General features: G+C 48.2%; 1 protein-coding gene and 1 long non-coding RNA gene across 2 annotated transcripts in view; both read left to right on the forward strand.

Moving 5' to 3' along the window:
- The first annotated feature begins 390 nt into the window (after window positions 1–390).
- Window positions 391–5,901, forward strand: LOC139248204 (zinc finger protein 84-like). The gene is made up of 3 exons (XM_070871951.1): window positions 391–495; window positions 1,251–1,339; window positions 4,355–5,901. Exon 3 carries the CDS (start codon window positions 4,462–4,464, stop codon window positions 5,725–5,727), a length of 1,266 nt encoding a protein of 421 aa, XP_070728052.1. The 5' UTR covers window positions 391–495; window positions 1,251–1,339; window positions 4,355–4,461; the 3' UTR covers window positions 5,728–5,901.
- Window positions 5,902–11,379: 5,478 nt separating this feature from the next.
- LOC139248325 (uncharacterized) overlaps window positions 11,380–21,896 on the forward strand; it is a 30,882-nt gene continuing 20,365 nt past the window's right edge. The window contains exons 1-3 of the long non-coding RNA XR_011591054.1: window positions 11,380–11,518; window positions 17,581–17,747; window positions 21,103–21,269. This is a non-coding gene — a long non-coding RNA (uncharacterized lncRNA). The remainder of the gene's footprint in view (window positions 11,519–17,580; window positions 17,748–21,102; window positions 21,270–21,896) is intronic.

A 21,896-nucleotide genomic window follows, 5' to 3' on the forward strand; every position in this document is an offset into this window, starting at 1 on the left:
TAGATTTTTAACCAATAAGGGAATTAAGGGTTATGGGGAGCGGGCGGGTAAGTGGAGCTCAGTCCACGGCCAGATCAGCCATGATCTTTTTGAATGGCGGAGCAGGCTCGAGGGGCTAGATGGCCCACTCATGTTCCTAATTCTTATGTTCTTATATTATGTAAACACCCTGCACGGAATGATCCCAAATTGAGCATTTCCAGGGGACAAGGCTCCCAGCTTTAATCATTCTCTGTCCTTTCCCCCCAGGCCCAGTTCCTTTGTTCAGATTCTGATAAAAGTAAATTGGGAAAAGTGCATTTTGATTTTTATCGGCTCAATTATTGCAGAGAGCTGCGCATGCGCGGCTCAGCCCCACCTCCTGTGTCGATTTCCAGTGAGCACAAGAGCGCATGCGCCCTCCGCTCCCCCAGTCCTGCCTGTGATCACCATTCACTCAGTAAGCGGAAGAAGATGGTTTCAAACAGACGGAAATGGAGAGCACGCGGCCCCGGGGTAAGGCAGCGAGCAGCAGCCTCCTTACAGCAGCGCAGCGCTTTGGGAGCGTGTCCGCAAATGGGCTCAGAGACCGGCACTGAGTCCGGGGGGAGTCGGGGTCTGTATGCAAGGGGCGGAGTGGAGCAAGAACCAGTGTCAGTGCGTGGTGTGAGGGAGAGGCCATTCTCGGGCTGTGTGTGGACAGTGTGTGTCCAGGGGGAAGGGAGATAGAATGGGCAGAATCTGCTGTTTACAATCATTGCTGCTTTCTCTCTCCTAACCAGGAGTGAACGTTCCTGGTTTAGTTCCGTCGGGGGCTGTTTGTTTGTCAGAGGCAGAGTGGAGCAGGAACTAGTTCCGGAGCATGGAGTGAGTGGGGGAAGGGAGAGGCCATTCTCGGGCAGTGTGTGGACAGTGTAAGATAACAGAGAAAGTAAATCACCTCGCTCTTTCAAATCGTTGCTGCTTTCTTTCCCCAAATCAGTAGTGAATGTTCCTGATTCAGTTCCAATCTCACCGTGTCTGTTGTTCTTGGACAGTGAACAGTGGAAACATAACCTGGCTGTGAGGATGTGAGGAGTTTCACAAAGTGCATCTATTGCAGGAGAGGAGTGTGGGAGAAAATATTTTAAAACTGGTTATATTGTCTGGTGCATTGAGTTCTCCAGAACCATGTTGCTGGTGATCGAGAGATACATTGTTCTTCTCTCAGATCCATCATAATCTTCACCTGCATCTTGTGACTAATATTGTTCTTGTATGATTATTCTCAGAGCAATATTCTTCAACCAGCCAGAACAAATGTGAGCTTTCCTCCACCCGGAACATGAGGAACAGTTCAGGCAGCTCCTTCTCCCACACAGTAAGTACATTATCACTCACAGAGCGTAGGGACAAAGAACTGGCCTCAATCCTATTATCACAGGCAGCAGAATCAGTCAGTCCCACAGTGATCCGAAGTGGCAGAGTGACATTGTGAATTTTGCAGCCACATGGAGCAGTAGAATCAGATGCTGTTTCACCATTGGAACCGATCACACTGGCAGGTACATGAAACACCCACACTCACTTGCCAGAAACTGGCAGGTAGAGAATAAAACCCCTATCGGAACAAATAACACAGATAGTATAAATCGTACTCTCATATCAGAAGCTGATGGGTACAGAGCAAAAGCCATATTCAAGTTTCAGAATCTGATGGATTCAGTATTTAACCCCCAGAACATACCAGAAGATGACAGGTGCAGAATAAAACCCACATTCCTGTACCATAGACTGACAGATACAGTATACAACACACACACATATATATGAAAGTAACAGAATAAAATCCGCACTTGCACACCAGAGAGTGACAGGTAAAGTGTAAATCCCATGTGCACATATCCAAAAACTGAAAGGCAGTAAGTAAAATTGGTACTTGCATCGCAGAAACTGAGAGGGGCAGAGTAAAACCCACACGCACACACCAGAAAAATGAAGGTAGAAGGCAAAATCTTCACTCCCATATCAGAGAAATACAGGTAAAAAGTAAAATTGATCCTCACGTTCACATACCAGATACAGAGTAAATTCCACACTCTCACAGCAGGAACTGACAGGTACAGACTAAAACACACAATCAAGTAGCAGGAACAAATGGGTACAGGTTAAAACCAGACCAACATAGCAGAAACTTAGAGGCACAGATTAAACCTCAACACACATACCAAAACCTGACGGGTACAGAAGAATACACACACTCGCACATCAGAGACTGAGGAGACAGTATAAAACCCACACTCACATATCACAGGCTGAGATATAGTATAAAACCCACACTCACATATCAGAGGCTGACATTAAAATCCACATTCCCATAACATAAATTGACAGACACAGTGAAATGCCATACTCGCTTATCAGTACTTGACAGGTACAGAGTAAAGACATCTCTTCCATCGCAGAAACTGACAGGTACAAAGAAAAGCCCACTCTCAATTAAGCAGAAACTGGCAGGGAAAGAGTAAGGCCCACAATCACATATCAGAATTTGACAGGTACAGAATAAAACCCAGACTCCCATAACAGAAATGGAGAGATACAGAGAAAGGCCCACACTCACATACCAGAGACAGATAGATACAGAGTGAAAATCAGACTCATTTACCAGAGACTGACAGATTCAGCATAAATACTCACCTCCATAACAAAAATTGACAGAAAGTAAAACGAATACCCTATCAGGAATTGGTGGTACACAGTAAAACAATACTAACATACTGGAGAATGACGGGTATGAAGGAGAGCTCACATTCACGTAACAGAGATGGACAGATCGAGCACAAAACACACACACTCACACACCAGGAATGGAAAGATACAGAATGAAACCCACAGGCAATTACCAGAAATTGACAGGTACAGGATAAAACCCACACTCTCGTATTAGAAACTGTCACACACAGTAAAACGCTCATCCACATACCAGAGATGGGCAGATACAGAGTCAATCCACATTCATATACCAGACACCCACAATATAAGAAAATAAGAACATAAAAAATAGGAGCAGGAGTCAGCCATACGGCCCCTCGAGCCTGCTCCGCCATTTTGTACTGCAGCACTTTGCAATCTTTCTCCATTTAAATAATAACTTGCTCTTTGATTTTTTTTCTGCCAAAGTGCATGACCTCACACTTTCCAACATTATACTCCATCTGCCAAATTTTTGCCCACTCACTGAGCCTAACTGTGTCCTTTTGCATATTCTTTGTGTCCTCCTCACACATTGCTTTTCCTCCCATCTTTGTATCATCAGCAAACTTGGCTACGTTACACTCAGTCCCTTCTTCCAAGTCGTTAATATAGATTGTAAATAGTTGGGGTCCCAGCACTAATCCCTGTGGCACCCCACGAGTTACTGATTGCCAACCCGAGAATGAACCATTTATCCCGACTCTCTGTTTTCTGTTAGTTAGCCAATCATCAATCCATGCTAATATATTACCCCCAACCCCGTGAACTTTTATCTTGTGCAGTAACCTTTTATGTGGCACCTTGTCAAATACCTTCTGGATGTCCAATTACACCACATCCACTTTATCCACCCTGTTCATTACATGCTCAAAGAATTCCAGCAAATTTGTCAAACTTAATTTCCCCTTCATTAATCCTTGCTGACTCTGCCTGACTGAATTTTGCTTTTCCAAATGTCCTGCTACTGCTTCTTTAATAATGGACTCCCAACATTTTCCCAACAACAGATGTAAGGCTAATTGGTCGACAGTTTCCTGCTTTTTGTCTGCCTGTTTTTTCACCGAGTGCGGCTCTCAGGCCCCAGGTAACACCCAGTGCACCTCTCGGGGCCCCGGGCAACACCCAGTGCAGCTCTCGGGCCCCGGGCAACAACCAGTGCAGCTCTCAGGCCCCGAGTCAGAGCCGCCAAGCCTGGCACCAGCAAACCCTGGGGGCAGTGCCACCCGCACACCACTTGCATTTATGCAGCAGGCCCAGCAATTCCCAGTCGCTCTATCAGGGAGGGCGCTGGATGTGGAAGTCTCTCCCTGACCTCCTGTGTGGGTCTGTTCGTTGCATCAGTTTGAGCTGGAGTGGGGAGGAGGGAGAAGCTGCTGGGTTTCACCCCCAGTACTTCTGGGCCCAGTGGGACCAACAATTTCCCATGTGGGACTGTCACGGGAGGTGGGTTCCCTTTCCTGAAGGACAGTCGTGACCCAGATGTGTTTTTATGACAATCCGGCAGCTTTCATTGTCACTTTTTTCTAGTGCTGGCCCCACAAATGACCAGATTCATCAAGCTCAATTTCACAAACTGCCTTTGTGTTTTTGTGGGTTCTCTCTCACACTCCCTTTTACCTGTTTGAAATTCACTTTATAGGGTATTAAAAGGGGAGGATTTGTAGACTGGAAGCTCAAACCAAACATCACTTCAAGATCTGACAGTCACTCGATACATCGGGACCGGAATATCATCAGCTTTTGACCATGGAAGCAGAAGGCACCGTTCACAGTGGGGAGAAACGGTACACGTGCTCTGTGTGTGGACAAGGCTTCAGCCAATCATCCAACCTGGAGAGACACAAGCACAGTCACATTGGGGAGAAACCATGTAAATGTGAGGACTGTGGGAAACGATTCAACTACCCGTCCCAGCTGAAAATGCACCAGCCATTTACCTGCTCTGACTGTGGGAAGGGATTCACTGCATCATCCCACCTGCTGACACACCAAGTTCCCACTGGGGAGAGGCTGTTCATCTGCACGGAGTGTGGGAAGGGATTCACTGTATCATCCAGCCTGCTGACACACCAGCGAGTTAACACTCGGGAGAGTCCGTTCACCTGCTCCGACTGTGGGAAGGGATTCACTGCATCATCCCACCTGCTGACACACCAGCAAGTTCCCACTGGGGAGAGGCCGTTCACCTGCTCCGACTGTGGGAAAGGATTCACTCAGTTATCCGCCCTACTGAGACACCAGCGAGTTCACACTGGGGAGAGACCTTTTAAATGTTCTGACTGTGAGAAGAGTTTTAAAAGCAAACAGCAACTCCTGACACACCAGCGAGTTCACACTGGGGAGAGGCCGTTCACCTGCTCCGAGTGTGGGAAGAGATTCACTCAGTCATCCAGCCTGCTGACACACCAGCAAGTTCACACCGGGGAGAGGCCGTTCACCTGCGTGGAGTGTGGGAAGGGTTTCACTGTATCATCCAGCCTGCTGATACACCAGCAAGTTCACACTGGGGAAAGGCCGTTCTCCTGCTCCGACTGTGGGAAGGGATTCACTCAGTTATTCGCCCTGCTGAGACACCAGCGAGTTCACACTGAGGAGAGACCTTTTAAATGTTCTAACTGTGAGAAGAGTTTTAAAAGCAAACAGCAACTCCTGACACACCAGCGAGTTCACACTGGGGAGAGGCCTTTTAAATGTTCTGACTGTGAGAAGAGTTTTAAAAGCAAACAGCACCTGCTGATACACCAGCGACTTCACACTGGGGAGAGGCCGTTCACCTGCTCAGAGTGTGGGAAGGGATTCACTCTGTCATACCACCTGCTGAGACACCAGCGAATTCACACAGGGGAGAGGCCGTTCAGCTGCTCTGAATGTGGGATGGGATTCACTCGGTCAGCCCACCTGCTGAGACACCAGCGAATTCACACTGGGGAGAGGCCGTTCACCTGCTCAGAGTGTGGGAAGGGATTCATTCGATCATCCAACCTGCTGAGCCACCAGCGAGTTCACAAGTGACTGCAGGGGTTGGATTCTGCTGTTATTGCTGCTGTTAATCACATCCTGGACTGAATTGTGTTCATTCTGACAGTTGGGGTTTATATCTCTTGTAACGCTAATGTTAATAACTCCTGTAGCTGGACTGGAATTTAATATTTGATATATCGACACATAAATTAGTGTTGCTTTCAACACATTGCTGTGGATTTTTGTCTTTCCCACCTGAATGTTTAGCATCACCTGGCTGGAGCTGAGAAAGGACAATCTGGGGGGAGGATCATACAGGGGGAACAGAATTTCAGCCTGGACACACTAAGATCACTTCATTCCTCTGAACTCAAATGTGTATAGGCCCAACCTATCGTCATAAGTTGACCCCCCTCATCTCCGGAATCTACAGCAGACATGAGCAAGGACCTGAGGCTTATTGAAAGACACATTTCATTACAGACAAGGTTACACTGGGAGAAATGTTCAGTTAGAACAGAAGAAATGGGAGCAGGAGTAGGCCATTTGGCCCCTCAGGCCTGCTCCGCCATTCAATAAGACCATGGCTGATCTGATCATGGACTCAGCTCCACTTCCCTGCCCGCTCCCCATAACCTTTTACTCCCTTATCACTCAAAAATCTGTCTATCTCTGCCTTAAATATATTCAAAGACCCAGCCTCCACAGCTCTCTTGGGCAGAGAATTCCATAGATTTACACCCATCAGAGAAGAAATTCATCACCTCAATTTTAATTGGGCGGCCCCTTATTCTAAGACTATGTCCCCTAGTTTTAGTTTCCCGTATGAGTGGAAATATCCTCTCTGCATCCACATTGTTGAGCCCCCTCATCATCTTATATGTTTTGATAAGATCACCTCTCATTCTTCTGAACTCCAATTTGTATAGGCCCAACCTACTCAACCTTTCTTGATGAGTCAACCCTCTCATCTCTGGAATCAACCTAGTGAACCTTCACTGAACAGCCTCCAATGCAAGTATATCCTTCCTTAAATACAGAGACCAAAATACAGAGTCCATTACAGGCAAAATGCCAAGCAAACCAGCAGCACACTGGCACCTTAACTATGTCTCATCGGTCTACAGGCTTTTCTTAAATAGATTTGCTGAGTGGATATAAACTTATACAAGGTTTGCAGGCGTGATGCTCTATTCACATATTGGAGGTAGAAGAGATGCTGTGAGGTACTTTCAGCAGCTGAAAGTGACTAACAGACTAGGTTTTGTGTTTAGTGAGCCTGGGCGTGTTACCAATACCAGCAAAATCGGGACAGTGCAGCATGGATATGAAAGTGGCTAAGTGACACAAACAGAGTAGTGGTGAACGGTTGTTTTTCAGACTGGAGGAAGTGGAGTTCCCCAGGGGTCAGTACTGGGGCCGCTAATGTTGGTGAATCTGTCCTCCCAGGGGTTTTGTAGGATCTTGCGGAGACATCGTTGGTGGTATTACTCCAGCAACTTGAGGTGTCTACTGTACATGGTCCATGTCTCTGTGACATACAGGAGGGCAGGTATTACTACAGCCCTGTAGACCATGAGTTATGTCACAAATTTGAGGGCCTGGTCTTCAAATACACTTTTCCTCAGGCGGCCGAAGGCTGCACTGGTGCACTGGAGGCAGTGTTGAATCTCGTTGTCAATGTCTGCTCTTGTTGATAAGAGGTTCCCGTATGGTCCACGTTGTCCAGGACCGCGCCGTGCATCCTTGATGACTGGGGGGGCGGGAGGTTTGTGGAGTACCTTTGTCTTACAGATGTTTAGTGCAAGGCCCATGCTTTCGTATGCCTCAGTAAATACCTTGACTATGATTTGGAAGTTCAGCCTCTGTATGTGCGCAGACACAGGCATCGTCCGCGTATGGTAGCTCGACGACCGAGGTTGGGGTGGTCTTGGACCTGGCCTGGAGACGACGAAAGTTGAACAGGTTCCCACTGGTTCTGTAGTTTAGTTCCACTCCAGCGAGGAGCTTGTTGACTGAGATGGAGCAATTCTGGGTACCGCATTTTAGCAAGTATGCGAAGGCTTTGGAGAGGGTGCAGAAAAGATTTATGAGAATGATTCAGGGATGAGGGACTTCAGTTACGTGGATAGTCTGGAGAAGCTGAGGTTGTTCTCCTCAGGGCAGAGAAGATTGAGAGGAGATTTGACAGAGGTATTCAAAATCATGAAGGGTCTGGACAGAGCAGATGGAGTGGGATTAGCTGACGCTCTTGCAGATAGCCGGCATGGGCTCGATGGGCAAAACGGCCTCCTTCCGTGTTGTAACCAGTCTCTGATTCTAAGATGAAGAAAAACCTGTTACCCAGGATGCTCCATCTCCCGGACACTGGGACCCAGTTGGGAACAGAGACCCTGAAGCCCCGTCCATTCTCTGTTCCTGAACCAAGATGGCCATGCATGCGCCCTGATCCCGCCCTGTGCAAGATGGCGGCCAGTGACCCTGCTCACCCGGGCCTGTCACCATGGGGCATGAGGGCTCTAATTTGGGTTCTGAGATTTATCTGTATCTAAACCGTGCTGTACCTGCCCTGGGATTGTTTGATGAGATAGTGCAGAGGGAGCTTTACTCTGAATTTAACCAGTGCTGTACTTGCTCTGGTAGTCTTCGACAGGAAGGTGTCGAGGAAGTGTTTCAATACATATGAAAAATGACGGACAGGGAAAGACCATCTGGTCCATCAAGCCTGTCCCACACAATTGCGATATATCACAGCATATACACTCCACTCCACCCGAATCCATGTGATCTCCTGGGAGAGGCAAAAAAACATTTAAAAAACCCAGGCCAATTTGGGAAAATAAAATATGGGAAATTCCTCTCCGACCCATCTAAGCGATCGAAACTAGTCCAGGAGATCACTCTGGCCATTAAATTCTCTGCAGTACCTACCTTCTGTAAGTGTTAATCTCCGCCGCAGCCACAAACAAATCCAGCTTTTGCTTGAAGGAATTCAGTGAGTCTGTATCCACCACATGAGAGGGCAGCTTGTTCCAGAGGTCTACTATTCTCTGGGAAAAGAACCACCTCCTGACATCTAACCTAGATGTAGCCTTATACAACTTAAATTTGTGCCTCTGGTCCTGCCTAACCTACTTCATTGAAATAAACGGTCAGCTGGAACACTTTCACGTTCATTATCTTATAAACCGCAGTCATATCCCCCTAAGTCTACGCTGATCTAAGGAAAAGAGTCCCAACTCTTTTAACCTATCTTGATAACTAAGATACTTTAGACTTGGAATTAGTCTAGTGGCCCTCTTCTGCACCTTTTCCAGAGCCTCAATATCACCCACCTTGTGAGGAGACCAAAACTGGACACAGTATTCCAAGTGCAGCCTGACTAAGGTATTGTATCAGGACAAAACAGTACGCCTCGTCTTATACTCCATTGTCCTATGGAAACACCCAACGCCCTATTTGCTCTAGCTATCGCTGCACAGCATTGCTCATGTACCTTTAAGGATGTATGCACTAGAATGCCCAAATCTCTTTCCATCTCCACCAGCTTTAATGCCTTTCCCGAGAGGGTTTACGAATGTTGAGCATTTGCCCTGCCCACATGCATGCCACTGAACTTATCTAAGTTATACATCATTTTCCAGTCATGAGACCAGACTCCCAACACCTTAAGATCTGCCTGAATCAGACGAGCCTATTCTACAGTTCCAGCACTTGCACAGATTTTCATATTTCCAAATTTGCAAACTGTGCCCCCAACCCCAAAATCCAGATCCTTAATATAATTAGTGAAAAGCAACGGTCCCAGCACTGATCCCTGCGGGACACCACTGGTGACCAGTCTCCAAACAGATCCAAATCCATCTATAACTGCTCTTTTCCGGCATCCTGCCAGCCAGATCTGAATCCAGCTCAATATATTTCCACTAATACCGGAGGCTCCCATCTCACAGAGAAGCTTCTTGTGTGGTATCCTCTCAAAAGCTTTTTGAAAATCTAAGTAGACAATGTCTACTGGGCTTCCCTCATCCACCAACTTTGTAACTTTTTCAAAAAATATAATTAAAATTGTGAGACATGAACTCTTTTTTTTATGAAGCCATGTTGGGTGTCCCCAATATGTCCCTCCCTATCCAAGTATTCATATCTTGCATCCCTTATGATTCAAGCATCTTACCTATTGCTGATATTAAACTGATGGGCCTATAGTTACCCGGGTCTGCGTTGTCACAATTTTATAAAATGGGGACTACCTTAGCCTCCTTCCAGTCTGTAGGAACCATTCCAGATTGCAGTGAGCTATTTAAAATACAGGCCAGGGGCTCGCACAGCACATGTCCCATCTCCCGGAGGACCCTCGGGTGGGTATTATCCGGCCCTGCTGCTCGATCTATTTTCAAGTTCTTAATTTTTTCTAAAACAATCTGGTTATATAAGTTAATGTTACTGATAAAACTAGTATTATTAAATTCTAATATTTGAGCATGATTTTCAAGGGTGAATACTGATGCAAAGTACTCATTTAATATTTCCGCCATACTCAGTGAGTCCTTTGTAACCTGTCCTTGAACACCCTTCAGTGGCCCAAAACAGTCTTTGATAGTTCTCTGACTCTTCACATAACTCAAAAAGCTCTTCCCATGACTGCCACAGTTGTCCACAATCCTTTTTCCCATTAGCCTTTTTGCTGATCGAATAGCAGCCTTCGTTTTCTTTAATTGTTCCTTGTATTCACCCTATTTATTTGAGTGTTAAATGATTTAATTTATAGAGACATTTCTGTTTATATCTGATTTGTCTTTGTACAGAGCCAGTCGGCCACCTTGGCTTTTTCTCACCACATGTCTATCTTTTGATTTTGTCGACATGTTGGTTTTCAACATTTTTAATCGTATTCTTAAAAACTTTCCATTTATATTCAACATCGGTCGCATCAGCACCGAGGGGGGTTGGCCAATTTACCTGTTGCAAGTCCTCTGCCATTTTGGAGAAGTTTGCCCGTCTGAAATGTGGCGCGAGTCGCAGGTTCTCAGTCCCTTTGGTTCTCCCGGCCAATTGGGAGCGTATAATGTGATCAGTGTTGCCCAGATGTTCCCCCACACCAGGTCAGGCTCACCACTAAACACCAGGTCCAATATATAACTTTCCCCAGTGACTTCATTAACATGTTGAGTCAGGAAACAGTCCTGTATATTGTCAATAAATCTTTCAGCTGCACTTCCCCCAACAGCAGGTAAAGCAGCGTGCCCCTGAATGTCAGGGCAATAACAATGAGCTTCCCTCAGGTTAATTCTCTCTCTGTCCCCCACACAAGCTGCCTGAGCGGCTGAGTGTTTCCAGCACCTTATGTCTTTATTCTCTCAGATTGCAGCATTCCCGCTGCTGAGCTCAGGGGCTGTGTGGGCGGGGCCCTGACGTCACACACGGCGGGCGGGGCCATGTCCCGCGCGCTGCCCGGCTCGCGAAGTAACAGTTCAACTGCCCCGGGTTCAAATCAGGAGCCACGTGACCCCGAGTGGTTCCTTCTGCAGTCCTCTGGGCGGGGCTCTGTGGTGGAGCGGATCTGGGATTGGTGCAAGGGGCTGTCAATCTCCTGTGTGCAGCCAGGGTTACCGGGGCCGCGCTCTGTCACTGGGGGAACTGGGCTCACGGACTGAGAGCGGGCGTCTCAGCCCGAGAGCTGAACAAACACTGGGAGGGACTTTAAAGTGTAACAGTGCCGCTTTGTAACTGTGCACAGAAAATGGCGCATTGCCATCTACATGAGGGAAAATGCGGAAGTGTCAGATCTGATGTTTGCTGTCACACAGGGCGGGACTTTAAAGTTTAAATTAAAGTGTTTGTAAGTGAGCACAGAAACCGAGGTTAGATTACTGTCATCATCAGGTCCCGGGGAATGTGCTGACCCGGACAGTGTGTAACCCGGGGGTGGGCCCAGTGAGATCAGACAGTGTGTAACCCGGGGGCCAGTGAGATCAGACAGTGTGTAACCCGGGGATGGGCCCAGTGAGATCAGACAGTGTGTAACCCGGGGGCCCAGTGAGATCAGACAGTGTGTAACCCGGGGGCCCAGTGAGATCAGACAGTGCGTAACCCGGGGGTGGGCCCAGTGAGATCAGACGGTGTGTAACCCGGGGGCCCATTGAGATCAGACAGTGTGTAACCCGGGGGCCCAGTGAGATCAGACAGTGTGTAACCCGGGGGTGGGCCCAGTGAGATCAGACAGTGTGTAACCCGGGGGTGGGCCCAGTGAGATCAGACAGTGTGTAACCCGGGGGTGGGCCCAGTGAGATCAGACAGTGTGTAACCCGGGGCCCAGTGAGATCAGACAGTGTGTAACCCGGGAGTGGGCCCAGTGAAATCAGACAGTGTGTAACCCGGGGCCCAGTGAGATCAGACAGTGTGTAACCCGGGAGTGGGCCCAATGAAATCAGACAGTGTGTAACCCGGGGGCCCAGTGAGATCAGACAGTGTGTAACCCGGGGGTGGGCCCAGTGAGATCAGACAGTGTGTAACCCGGGGGCCAGTGAGATCAGACAGTGTGTAACCCGGGGGTGGGCCCAGTGAGATCAGACAGTGTGTAACCCGGGCGTGGGCTCAGTGAGATCAGACAGTGTGTAACCCGGGGGCCAGTGAGATCAGACAGTGTGTAACCCGGGGGTGGGCCCAGTGAGATCAGACGGTGTGTAACCCGGGGGCCCATTGAGATCAGACAGTGTGTAACCCGGGGGCCCAGTGAGATCAGACAGTGTGTAACCCGGGGGTGGGCCCAGTGAGATCAGACAGTGTGTAACCCGGGGGCCCAGTGCGATCAGACAGTGTGTAACCCGGGGGCCCAGTGAGATCAGACAGTGTGTAACCCGGGGGTGGGCCCAGTGAGATCAGACAGTGTGTAATCCGGGGGTGGACCCAGTGAGATCAGACAGTGTGTAACCCAGGGGCCTAGTGAGATCAGACAGTGTGTAACCCGGGGGCCTAGTGAGATCAGACAGTGTGTAACCCGGGGGCTTAGTGAGATCAGACAGTGTGTAAACCGGGGGGCCCTGTGCGATCAGGCAGTGTGTAACCCGGGGGTGGGCCCAGTGAGATCAGACAGTGTGTAACCCGGGGGCCAGTGAGATCAGACAGTGTGTAACCCGGGGGTGGGCCTAGTGAGATCAGACGGTGTGTAACCCGGGGGCCCTGTGCGATCAGACAGTGTGTAACCCGGGGGCCCAGTGCGATCAGACAGTGTGTAACCCGGGGGCCCAGTGAGATCAGACAGTGTGTAACCCGGGGGTGGGCCCAGTGAGATCAGACAGTGTGTAATCCGGGGGTGGACCCAGTGAGATCAGACAGTGTGTAACCCAGGGGCCCAGTGAGATCAGACAGTGTGTAACCCGGGGGCCTAGTGAGATCAGACAGTGTGTAACCCGGGGGCCCAGTGAGATGAGACAGTGTGTAACCCGGGGGCCCAGTGCGATCAGACTGTGTAACCCGGGGGCCCAGTGAGATCAGACAGTGTGTAACCCTGGGGCCCAGTGAGATCAGACAGTGTGTGCCACGTGCTAGTCAGAGTAGGAATCGCAGGATAGCGCAGATGAATACGTGGCTTGAGCAGTGGTGCAGCAGGGAGGGATTCACATTCCTGGGGCTTTGGAACCGGTTCTGGGGGAGGTGGGACCAGTACAAACGGACGGTCTGCACCTGGGCAGGCCCGGAACCAATGTCCGAGGGGGAGTGTTTGCTAGTGCTGTTGTGGAGGAGTTAAACTAATATGGCAGGGGGATGGGAACCAATGCAGGGAGACAGAGGGAAACAAAAAGGAGACAAAAGCAAAAGACAGAAAGGAGATGAGGAAAAGTGGAGGGCAGAGAAACCCAAGGCAAAGAACAAAAAGGGCCACTGTACAGCAAAATTCTAAAAGGACAAAGGGTGTTAAAAAAACAAGCCTGAAGGCTTTGTGTCTTAATGCAAGGAGTATCCATAATAAGATGGATGAATTAACTGTGCAAATAGATGTTAATAAATATGATGTGATTGGGATTACAGAGACGTAGCTCCAGGATGATCAGGGCTGGGAACTCAACATCCAGGGGTATTCAACATTCAGGAAGGATAGAATAAAAGGAAAAGGAGGTGGGGTAGCATTGCTGTTTAAAGAGGAGATTAATGCAATAGTTAGGAAGGACATTAGCTTGGATGATATGGAATCTATATGGGTCGAGCTGCAGAACACCAAAGGGCAAAAAACGTTAGTGGAAGTTGTGTACAGACCTCCAAACAGTAGTAGTGATGTTAGGGAGGGCATCAAACAGGAAATTAGGGGTGCATGCAATAAAGGTGCAGCAGTTATAATGGGTGACTTTAATATGCACATAGATTGGGTTAACCAAACTGGAAGCAATACGGTGGAGGAGGATTTCCTGGAGTGCATAAGGGATGGTTTTCTAGACCAATATGTCGAGGAACTAACTAGGGGGGAGGCCATCTTAGACTGAGTGTTGTGTAATGAGAGAGGATTAATTAGCAATCTCGTTGTGCGAGGCCCTTTGGGGAAGAGTGACCATAATATAGTGGAATTCTGCATTAGGATGGAGAGTGAAACAGTTAATTCAGAGACCATGGTCCAGAACTTGAAGAAGCATAACTTTGAAGGTATGAGGCGTGAATTGGCTAGGATAGATTGGCGAATGATACTTAAGGGGTTGACTGTGGATGGGCAATGGCAGACATTTCGAGACCGCATGGATGAACGACAACAATTGTACATTCCTGTCTGGCGTAAAAATAAAAAAGGGAAGGTGGCTCAACTGTGGCTATCAAGGGAAATCAGGGATAGTATTAAAGCCAAGGAAGTGGCATACAAATTGGCCAGAAATAGCAGCGAACCCGGGGACTAGGAGAAATTTAGAACTCAGCAGAGGAGGACAAAGGGTTTGATTAGGGCAGGGAAAATGGAGTACGAGAAGAAGCTTGCAGGGAACATTAAGACAGATTGCAAAAGTTTCTATCGGTATGTAAAGAGAAAAAGGTTAGTAAAGACAAACGTAGGTCCCCTGCAGTCAGAATCAGGGGAAGTCATAACGGGGAACAAAGAAATGGCAGACCAATTGAACAAGTACTTTGGTTCGGTATTCACTAAGGAGGACACAAACAACCTTCTGGATATAAAAGGGGTCAGAGGATATAGTAAGGAGGAGGAACTGAGGGAAATCCTTATTAATCGGGAAATTGTGTTGGGGAAATTGATGGGATTGAAGCCCGATAAATCCCCAGGGCCTGATGGACTGCATCCCAGACTACTTACAGAGGTGGCCTTGGAAATAGCGGATGCATTGACAGTCATTTTCCAACATTCCATTGACTCTGGATCAGTTCCTATCGAGTGGAGGGTAGCCAATGTAACCCCACTTTTTAAAAAAGGAGGGAGAGAGAAAACGGAATTATAGACCGGTCAGCCTGACCTCAGTAGTGGGTAAAATGATGGAATCAATTATTAAGGATGTCATAGCAACGCATTTGGAAAGAGGTGACATGATAGGTCCAAGTCAGCATGGATTTGTGAAAGGGAAATCATGCTTGACAAATCTTCTGGAATTTTTTGAGAATGTTTCCAGTAGAGTAGACAAGGGAGAACCAGTTGATGTGGTATATTTGGATTTTCAGAAGGCTTTCGACAAGGTCCCACACAAGAGATTAATGTGCAAAGTTAAAGCACATGGGATTGGGGGTAGTTTGCTGACATGGATTGAGAACTGGTTGTCAGATAGGAAGCAAAGAGTAGGAGTAAATGGGTACTTTTCAGAATGGCAGGCAGTGACTAGTGGGGTACCGCAAGGATCTGTGCTGGGGCCCCAGCTGTTTACACTGTACATTAATGATTTAGACGAGGGGATTAAATGTAGTATCTCCAAATTTGCGGATGACACTAAGTTGGGTGGCAGTGTGAGCTGCGAGGAGGATGCTATGTGGCTGCAGTGACTTGGATAGGTTCGGTGAGTGGGCAATGCATGGCAGATGAAGTATAATGTGGATAAATGTGAGGTTATCCACTTTGGTAGTAAAAACAGAGAGACAGACTATTATTTGAATGGTGACAGATTAGGAAAAGGGGAGGTGCAACGAGACCTGGGTGTCATGGTACATCAGTCATTGAAGGTTGGCATGCAGGTACAGCAGGTGGTTAAGAAAGCAAATGGCATGTTGGCCTTCGTAGCGAGGGGATTTGAGTACAGGGGCAGGGATGTGTTGCTACAGTTGTACAGGGCCTTGGTGAGGCCACACCTGGAGTATTGTGTACAGTTTTGGTCTCCGAACTTGAGGAAGGACATTCTTGCTATTGAGGGAGTGCAGCGAAGGTTCACCAGACTGATTCCCGGGATGACGGGACTGACCTATCAAGAAAGACTGGATCAACTGGGCTTGTATTCACTGGAGTTCAGAAGAATGAGAGGGGACCTCATAGAACCGTTTAAAATTCTGATGGGTTTAGACAGGTTAGGTGCAGGAAGAATGTTCCCAATGTTGGGGAACTCCAGAACCAGGGGACACAGTCTAAGGATAAGGGGTAAGCCATTTAGGACTGAGATGAGGAGAAACTTCTTCACCCAGAGAGTGGTGAACCTGTGGAATTCTCTACCACAGAACGTTGTTGAGGCCAATTCACTAAATATATTCAAAAAGGAGTTAGATGAAGTCCTTACTACTAGGGGGATCAAGGGGTATGGCGAGAAAGCAGGAATGGGGTACTGAAGTTGCATTTTCAGCCATGAACTCATTGAATGGCGGAGCAGGCTAGAAGGGCCGAATGGCCTACTCGTGCACCTATTTTCTATGTAACCCGGAAGCCCAGTGAGATCAGACTGGTGTAACCAGGGGAGGATGGGCCCAGTAAGTTCAGACAGTGTGTTACCCGGGTAGGATGGGCCCAGTGAGATCAGAGTGTGTAACCCGGGGGCCCAGTGAGATCAGACAGTGCGTAACCCGGGGGCCCAGTGAGATCAGTCAGTGTGTAACCCGGGGACCCCGTGAGATCAGACAATGTGTAACCCGGGGGCCCAGTGAGATCAGTCAGTGTGTAACCTGGGTAGGATGGGCCCAGTGAGATCAGACAGTGTGTAACCCGGGGACCCGGTGAGATCAGACAGTGTGTAACCTGGGGGCCCAGTCAGATCAGGCAGTGTATAACCCGGGGTGTATGGGCCCAGTGAGATCAGACAGTGTGTAACCCCAGGGCCCAGTCAGATCAGACAGTGTGTAACCCGGGGAGGATGGGCCCAGTGAGATCAGACAGTGTGTAAACCGGGGACCCAGTGAGATCATGACAGTGTATAAGCCCGGGGCCCAGTGAGATCAGACTGGTGTCACCCGGGGAGGATGGGCTCAGTGAGTTCAGACAGTGTGTAACCCGGGGAGGATGGGCCCAGTGAGATCAGACAGTGTGTAACCTGGGAAGGATGGGCCCAGTGAGATCAGACAGTGTGTAACCCGGGGAGGATGGGTCCAGTGAGATCAGACAGTGTGTCACCCGGGGAGGATGGGCCCAGTGAGATCAGACAGTGTGCAACCCGGGGACCCAGTGAGATCAGACAGTGTGTAACCCGGGGAGGATGGGCCCAGTGAGATCAGACAGTGTGTAACCTGGGGACCCAGTGAGATCAGACAGTGTGTAACCCGGGGAGGATGGACTCAATGAGATCACACAGTGCCGGTTTGTCTAAGCAAGAGACAGTAAATGCCGCAGTTTTGTCAAGAACTCTGGCGATTTGTGTGATGCTCCCGTGGGCTTGCCGGGGAAATGACAAACTCCAACAAGAATACTCGACCCTGAACTTTCAGTTTTATTAAGCGTCAGAAAAGTATACGTTACATTCCACTTCACACTGTCAATATTTGTCTCATTTTCTGCCCTGCCATTATTAGATCTTCTGGTGAATGATGGAGTGATTGAGAAAGTTCCACAGGTGGAAGGAAACAGGGACTGTAGACTGAGGAACAATGGCCGGTGAACCAGCACAGGATTGTGAGAGCACCAACCAGAGATAACCCTTCTGATTTAAAGAGCTTCCATAGATCGACAGGGGCGAAAGGTAAGAGAGAGTCCCATTGACCCAGATACACCCAAGTCCTGGGGATGGACCACTGAGAAAGGTCAGAGAGAGTCCCATTGACTCAGAAAAACATTGGTCCTGGGGATGGACTGAGGAGAAAGGTCAGAGAGAATCCCATTGACTCAGATACACACTGGTCCTGGGGAACTGCGGAGAAAGGTCAGGGAGAGTCCCATTGATTCAGATACACACTGGAGATGGACTGGGGAGAAAGGTCAGAGAGAGCCCCATTGACTCAGATACACACTGGTCCTGTAGACAGTACACAAAGATTACAAGGTAAGGCAGGAAATGATGGGAATGAGATTGGGAGAGTCTGACCACCGAGCACAATTATCCAGCAGGAGGTCGTGCAGTGGGACTTGAAATAAGATCAGTTTCTGTCTCTGAACACACAGTCACATTGAATCGTGTGTGTTTATAGAGTAAATTTAGTATCACAGTGTTGAGGTAAGTGCAGTAGAGGTTGTATACATGGACTTTCAAAAGCCATTTGATAAAGTATCACATAATGGACTTGTTTGTAAAATTGAAGCATATGGTGTTAAAGGGACAGTGGTAAATTGGATCTGTCATTAGCTGAGGGACAGAGGTCAGAGAGCAGTGGTGGACCGATGTTTCTCGAACTGCGGAGAAGTTTACATTGGGTCAACCAGGTGTCGCAATTGATGCCTTTGCTTTTCTGGTTATATTTTAAATGACCTGGTCTTCGCTATCGGGAGTGGACCTTCGAGGTTTGCTGAGGGCAAGAAAGTTGATTGTAGTAAATGGTGAGCAGGATCGCAGCAGACTTTAGAAAGGCACAGACAGACTGGTGAACTGGACTGAAACATGGCAGATGCAATTTATTATAGCTCAGTGTGAAATGATACACTTTGGGAAGTTCAACATGGAGAAGCAGTATAATGCAGACAGTACTATTTTAAGGGGATGTAAGAGCAGAGAGACCTGGGGGTAAATATCCACAAATGTTTGAAGATGGAAGGGTAAGCTGATAAGACATTTAAGAGAGTGTAAGGCATCTTTCACTTTGTAAATGGAGCACTAAACATAAAAACAAGGAGCTCAATGCTAACCCATTACAAATCAGTGGTGAGGCTGGAGTATTGTGTACAATTCTGAGCAACACACATTAGGAAGAATGCCAAGGTGTTGGAGAGGGTACAGAGGAGGTTTACCAGGATGATACCTGAGACTTCAATTATGTGGAGAGATTAGACATGCTTGACCAATCTTCCAGAATTTTTTGAGGATGTAACTAATAGAGTGGATAAGGGAGAACCAGTGGATGTGGTGTATTTCGAATTTCAAAAGGCTTTTGACAAGGTCCCACACAAGAGATGTGCAAAATTAAAGCACATGGTATTGGGGGTAATGTATTGACATGGATAGAGAACTGGTTGGCAGACAGGAAGCAAAGAGTAGGAACAAACGGGTTCTTTTCAGAACGGCAGGCAGTGACTGGTGGGGTGCTGGAAGGTGCCATGCGGCTGGGGGGGAGTCGGGGGTTGTGGAAGGGGCGTGGCGGGGAGGTGCTGGGGAGGCTGATCAGCCATGATCTTGTTGAATGGTGGTGCAGGCTTGAAGGGCCGAATGGCCTACTCCTGCACCTATTTTCTATGTTTCTATGCTGGGACCCCAGCTATTTACAATATACATTCATGATTTAGACAAAGGAATTGAATGTAATATCCCTACATTTGCAGATGACACTAAGCTGGGTGGCAGTGTGAGCTGTGAGGAGGAAGCTAAGAGGCTGCAGGGTGACTTGGACAGGTTAGGTGAGTGGGCAAATGCATGGCAGATGCAGTATAATGTGGATAAATGTGATGTTATCCACTTTGGTGGCAAAAACAGGAAGGCAGAATATTACCTGAATGGTGACAGATTAGGAAAAGGGGAGGTGCAACGAGACCTGGGTGTCATGGTACATCAGTCATTGAAGGTTGGCATGCAGGTACAGCAGGCGGTTAAGAAAGCAAATGGCATGTTGGCCTTCATAGCGAGGGGATTTGAGTTCAGGGGCAGGGACGTGTTGCTACAGTTGTACAGGGCCTTGGTGAGGCCACACCTGGAGTATTGTGTACAGTTTTGGTCTCCTAACTTGAGGAAGGACATTCTTGCTATTGAGGGAATGCAGCGAAGGTTCACCAGACTGATTCCCGGGATGGCGGGACTGACCTATCAAGAAAGACTGGATCAACTGGGCTTGTATTCACTGGAGTTCAGAAGAATGAGAGGGGACCTCATAGAAACGTTTAAAATTCTGATGGGTTTAGACAGGTTAGATGCAGGAAGAATGTTCCCAGTGTTGGGGAAATCCAGAACCAGGGGACACAGTCTAAGGATAAGGGGTAAGCCATTTAGGACTGAGATGAGGAGAAACTTCTTCACCCAGAGAGTGGTGAACCTGTGGAATTCTCTATCACAGAACGTTGTTGAGGCCAATTCACTAAATATATTCAAAAAGGAGTTAGATAAAGTCCTTACTACTAGGGGGATCAAGGAGTATGGTGAGAAAGCAGGAATGGGGTACTGAAGTTGCATGTTCAGCCATGAACTCATTGAATGGCGGTGCAGGCTAGAAGGGCCGAATGGCCTACTCCTGCACCTATTTTCTATGTTTTGTTTCTATGTAACCCGGAAGCCCAGTGAGATCAGACTGGTGTAACCAGGGGAGGATGGGCCCAGTAAGTTCAGACAGTGTGTAAGCTGGGGAGGATGGGCCCAGTGAGATCAGACAGTGTGTAACCCGGGGGCCCAGTGAGATCAGACAGTGCGTAACCCAAGGAGGTTGGGCCCAGTGAGATCAGACAGTGTGTAACCCGGGGACCCCGTGAGATCAGACAGTGTGTAACCCGGGGAGGATGGGCCCAGTGAGATCACGACAGTGTATAAGCCCGGGGCCCAGTGAGATCAGACAGTGTGTAACCTGCGGAGGATGGGCCCAGTGAGATCAGACAGTGTGTAACCCGGGGAGGATGGGTCCAGTGAGATCAGACAGTGTGTAACCCGGGGAGGATGGGCCCAGTGAGATCAGACAGTGTGTAACCCGGGGACCCAGTGAGATCAGACAGTGTGTAACCCGGGGAGGATGGACTCAGTGAGATCACACAGTGCCGGTTTGTCTCAGCAATAGATAGTAAATTCCGCAGTTTTGTCAAGAACTCTGGCAATTTGTGTGATGCTCCCGTGGGCTTGCCGGGGAAATGACAAACTCCAACAAGAATACTCGACCCTGAACTTTCAGTTTCATTAAGCGTCAGAAAAGTATATATTACATTCCACTGCACACCGTCAATATTTGTCTCATTTTCTGCCCTGCCATTATTAGATCTTCCGGTGAATGATGGAGTGATTGAGAAAGTTCCACAGGTGGAAGGAAACAAGGACTGTAGACTGAGGAACAATGGCCGGTGAACCAGCACAGGATTGTGAGAGCACCAACCAGAGATAACCCTTCTGAATCAAAGAGCTTCCATAGATCGACAGGGGCCAAAGGTAAGAGAGAGTCCCATTGACCCAGATACACATTGGTCCTCGGGATGGACCACTGAGAAAGGTCAGAGAGAGTCCCATTGACCCAGATAAACATTGGTCCTGGGGCTGGACTGAGGAGAAAGGTCAGAGAGAATCCCATTGACTCAGATACACACTGGTCCTGGGGAACTGCGGAGAAAGGTCAGAGAGAGTCCCATTGACTCATATACACACTGGTCCTGGGGATGGACTGGGGAGAAAGGTCAGAGAGTGTCCCATTGACTCAGATACACATTGGTCCTGGGGATGGACTGGGGAGAAAGGTCAGAGAGAGTCCCATTGATTCAGATACACACTGGAGATGGCCTGGGGAGAAAGGTCAGAGAGAGCCCCATTGACTCAGATACACACTGGTCCTGTAGACAGTACACAAAGATTACAAGGTAAGGCAGGAAATGATGGGAATGAGATTGGGAGAGTCTGACCACCGAGCACAATTATCCAGCAGGAGGTCGTGCAGTGGGACTTGAAATAAGATCAGTTTCTGTCTCTGAACACACAGTCACATTGAATCGTGTGTGTTTTTAGAGTAAATTAAGTATCACAGTGTTGAGGTAAGTGCAGTAGAGGTTGTATACATGGACTTTC

This window comes from Pristiophorus japonicus, unplaced genomic scaffold (assembly GCF_044704955.1).
Source record: "Pristiophorus japonicus isolate sPriJap1 unplaced genomic scaffold, sPriJap1.hap1 HAP1_SCAFFOLD_29, whole genome shotgun sequence".
NCBI classification, from domain to species: domain Eukaryota; kingdom Metazoa; phylum Chordata; class Chondrichthyes; family Pristiophoridae; genus Pristiophorus; species Pristiophorus japonicus.

Excerpts from the sequence above, each read along its gene's own strand:
- LOC139248204 (XM_070871951.1), top strand. The coding sequence starts at position 4,462 with ATGGAAGCAGAAGGCACCGTTCACAGTGGGGAGAAACGGTACACGTGC.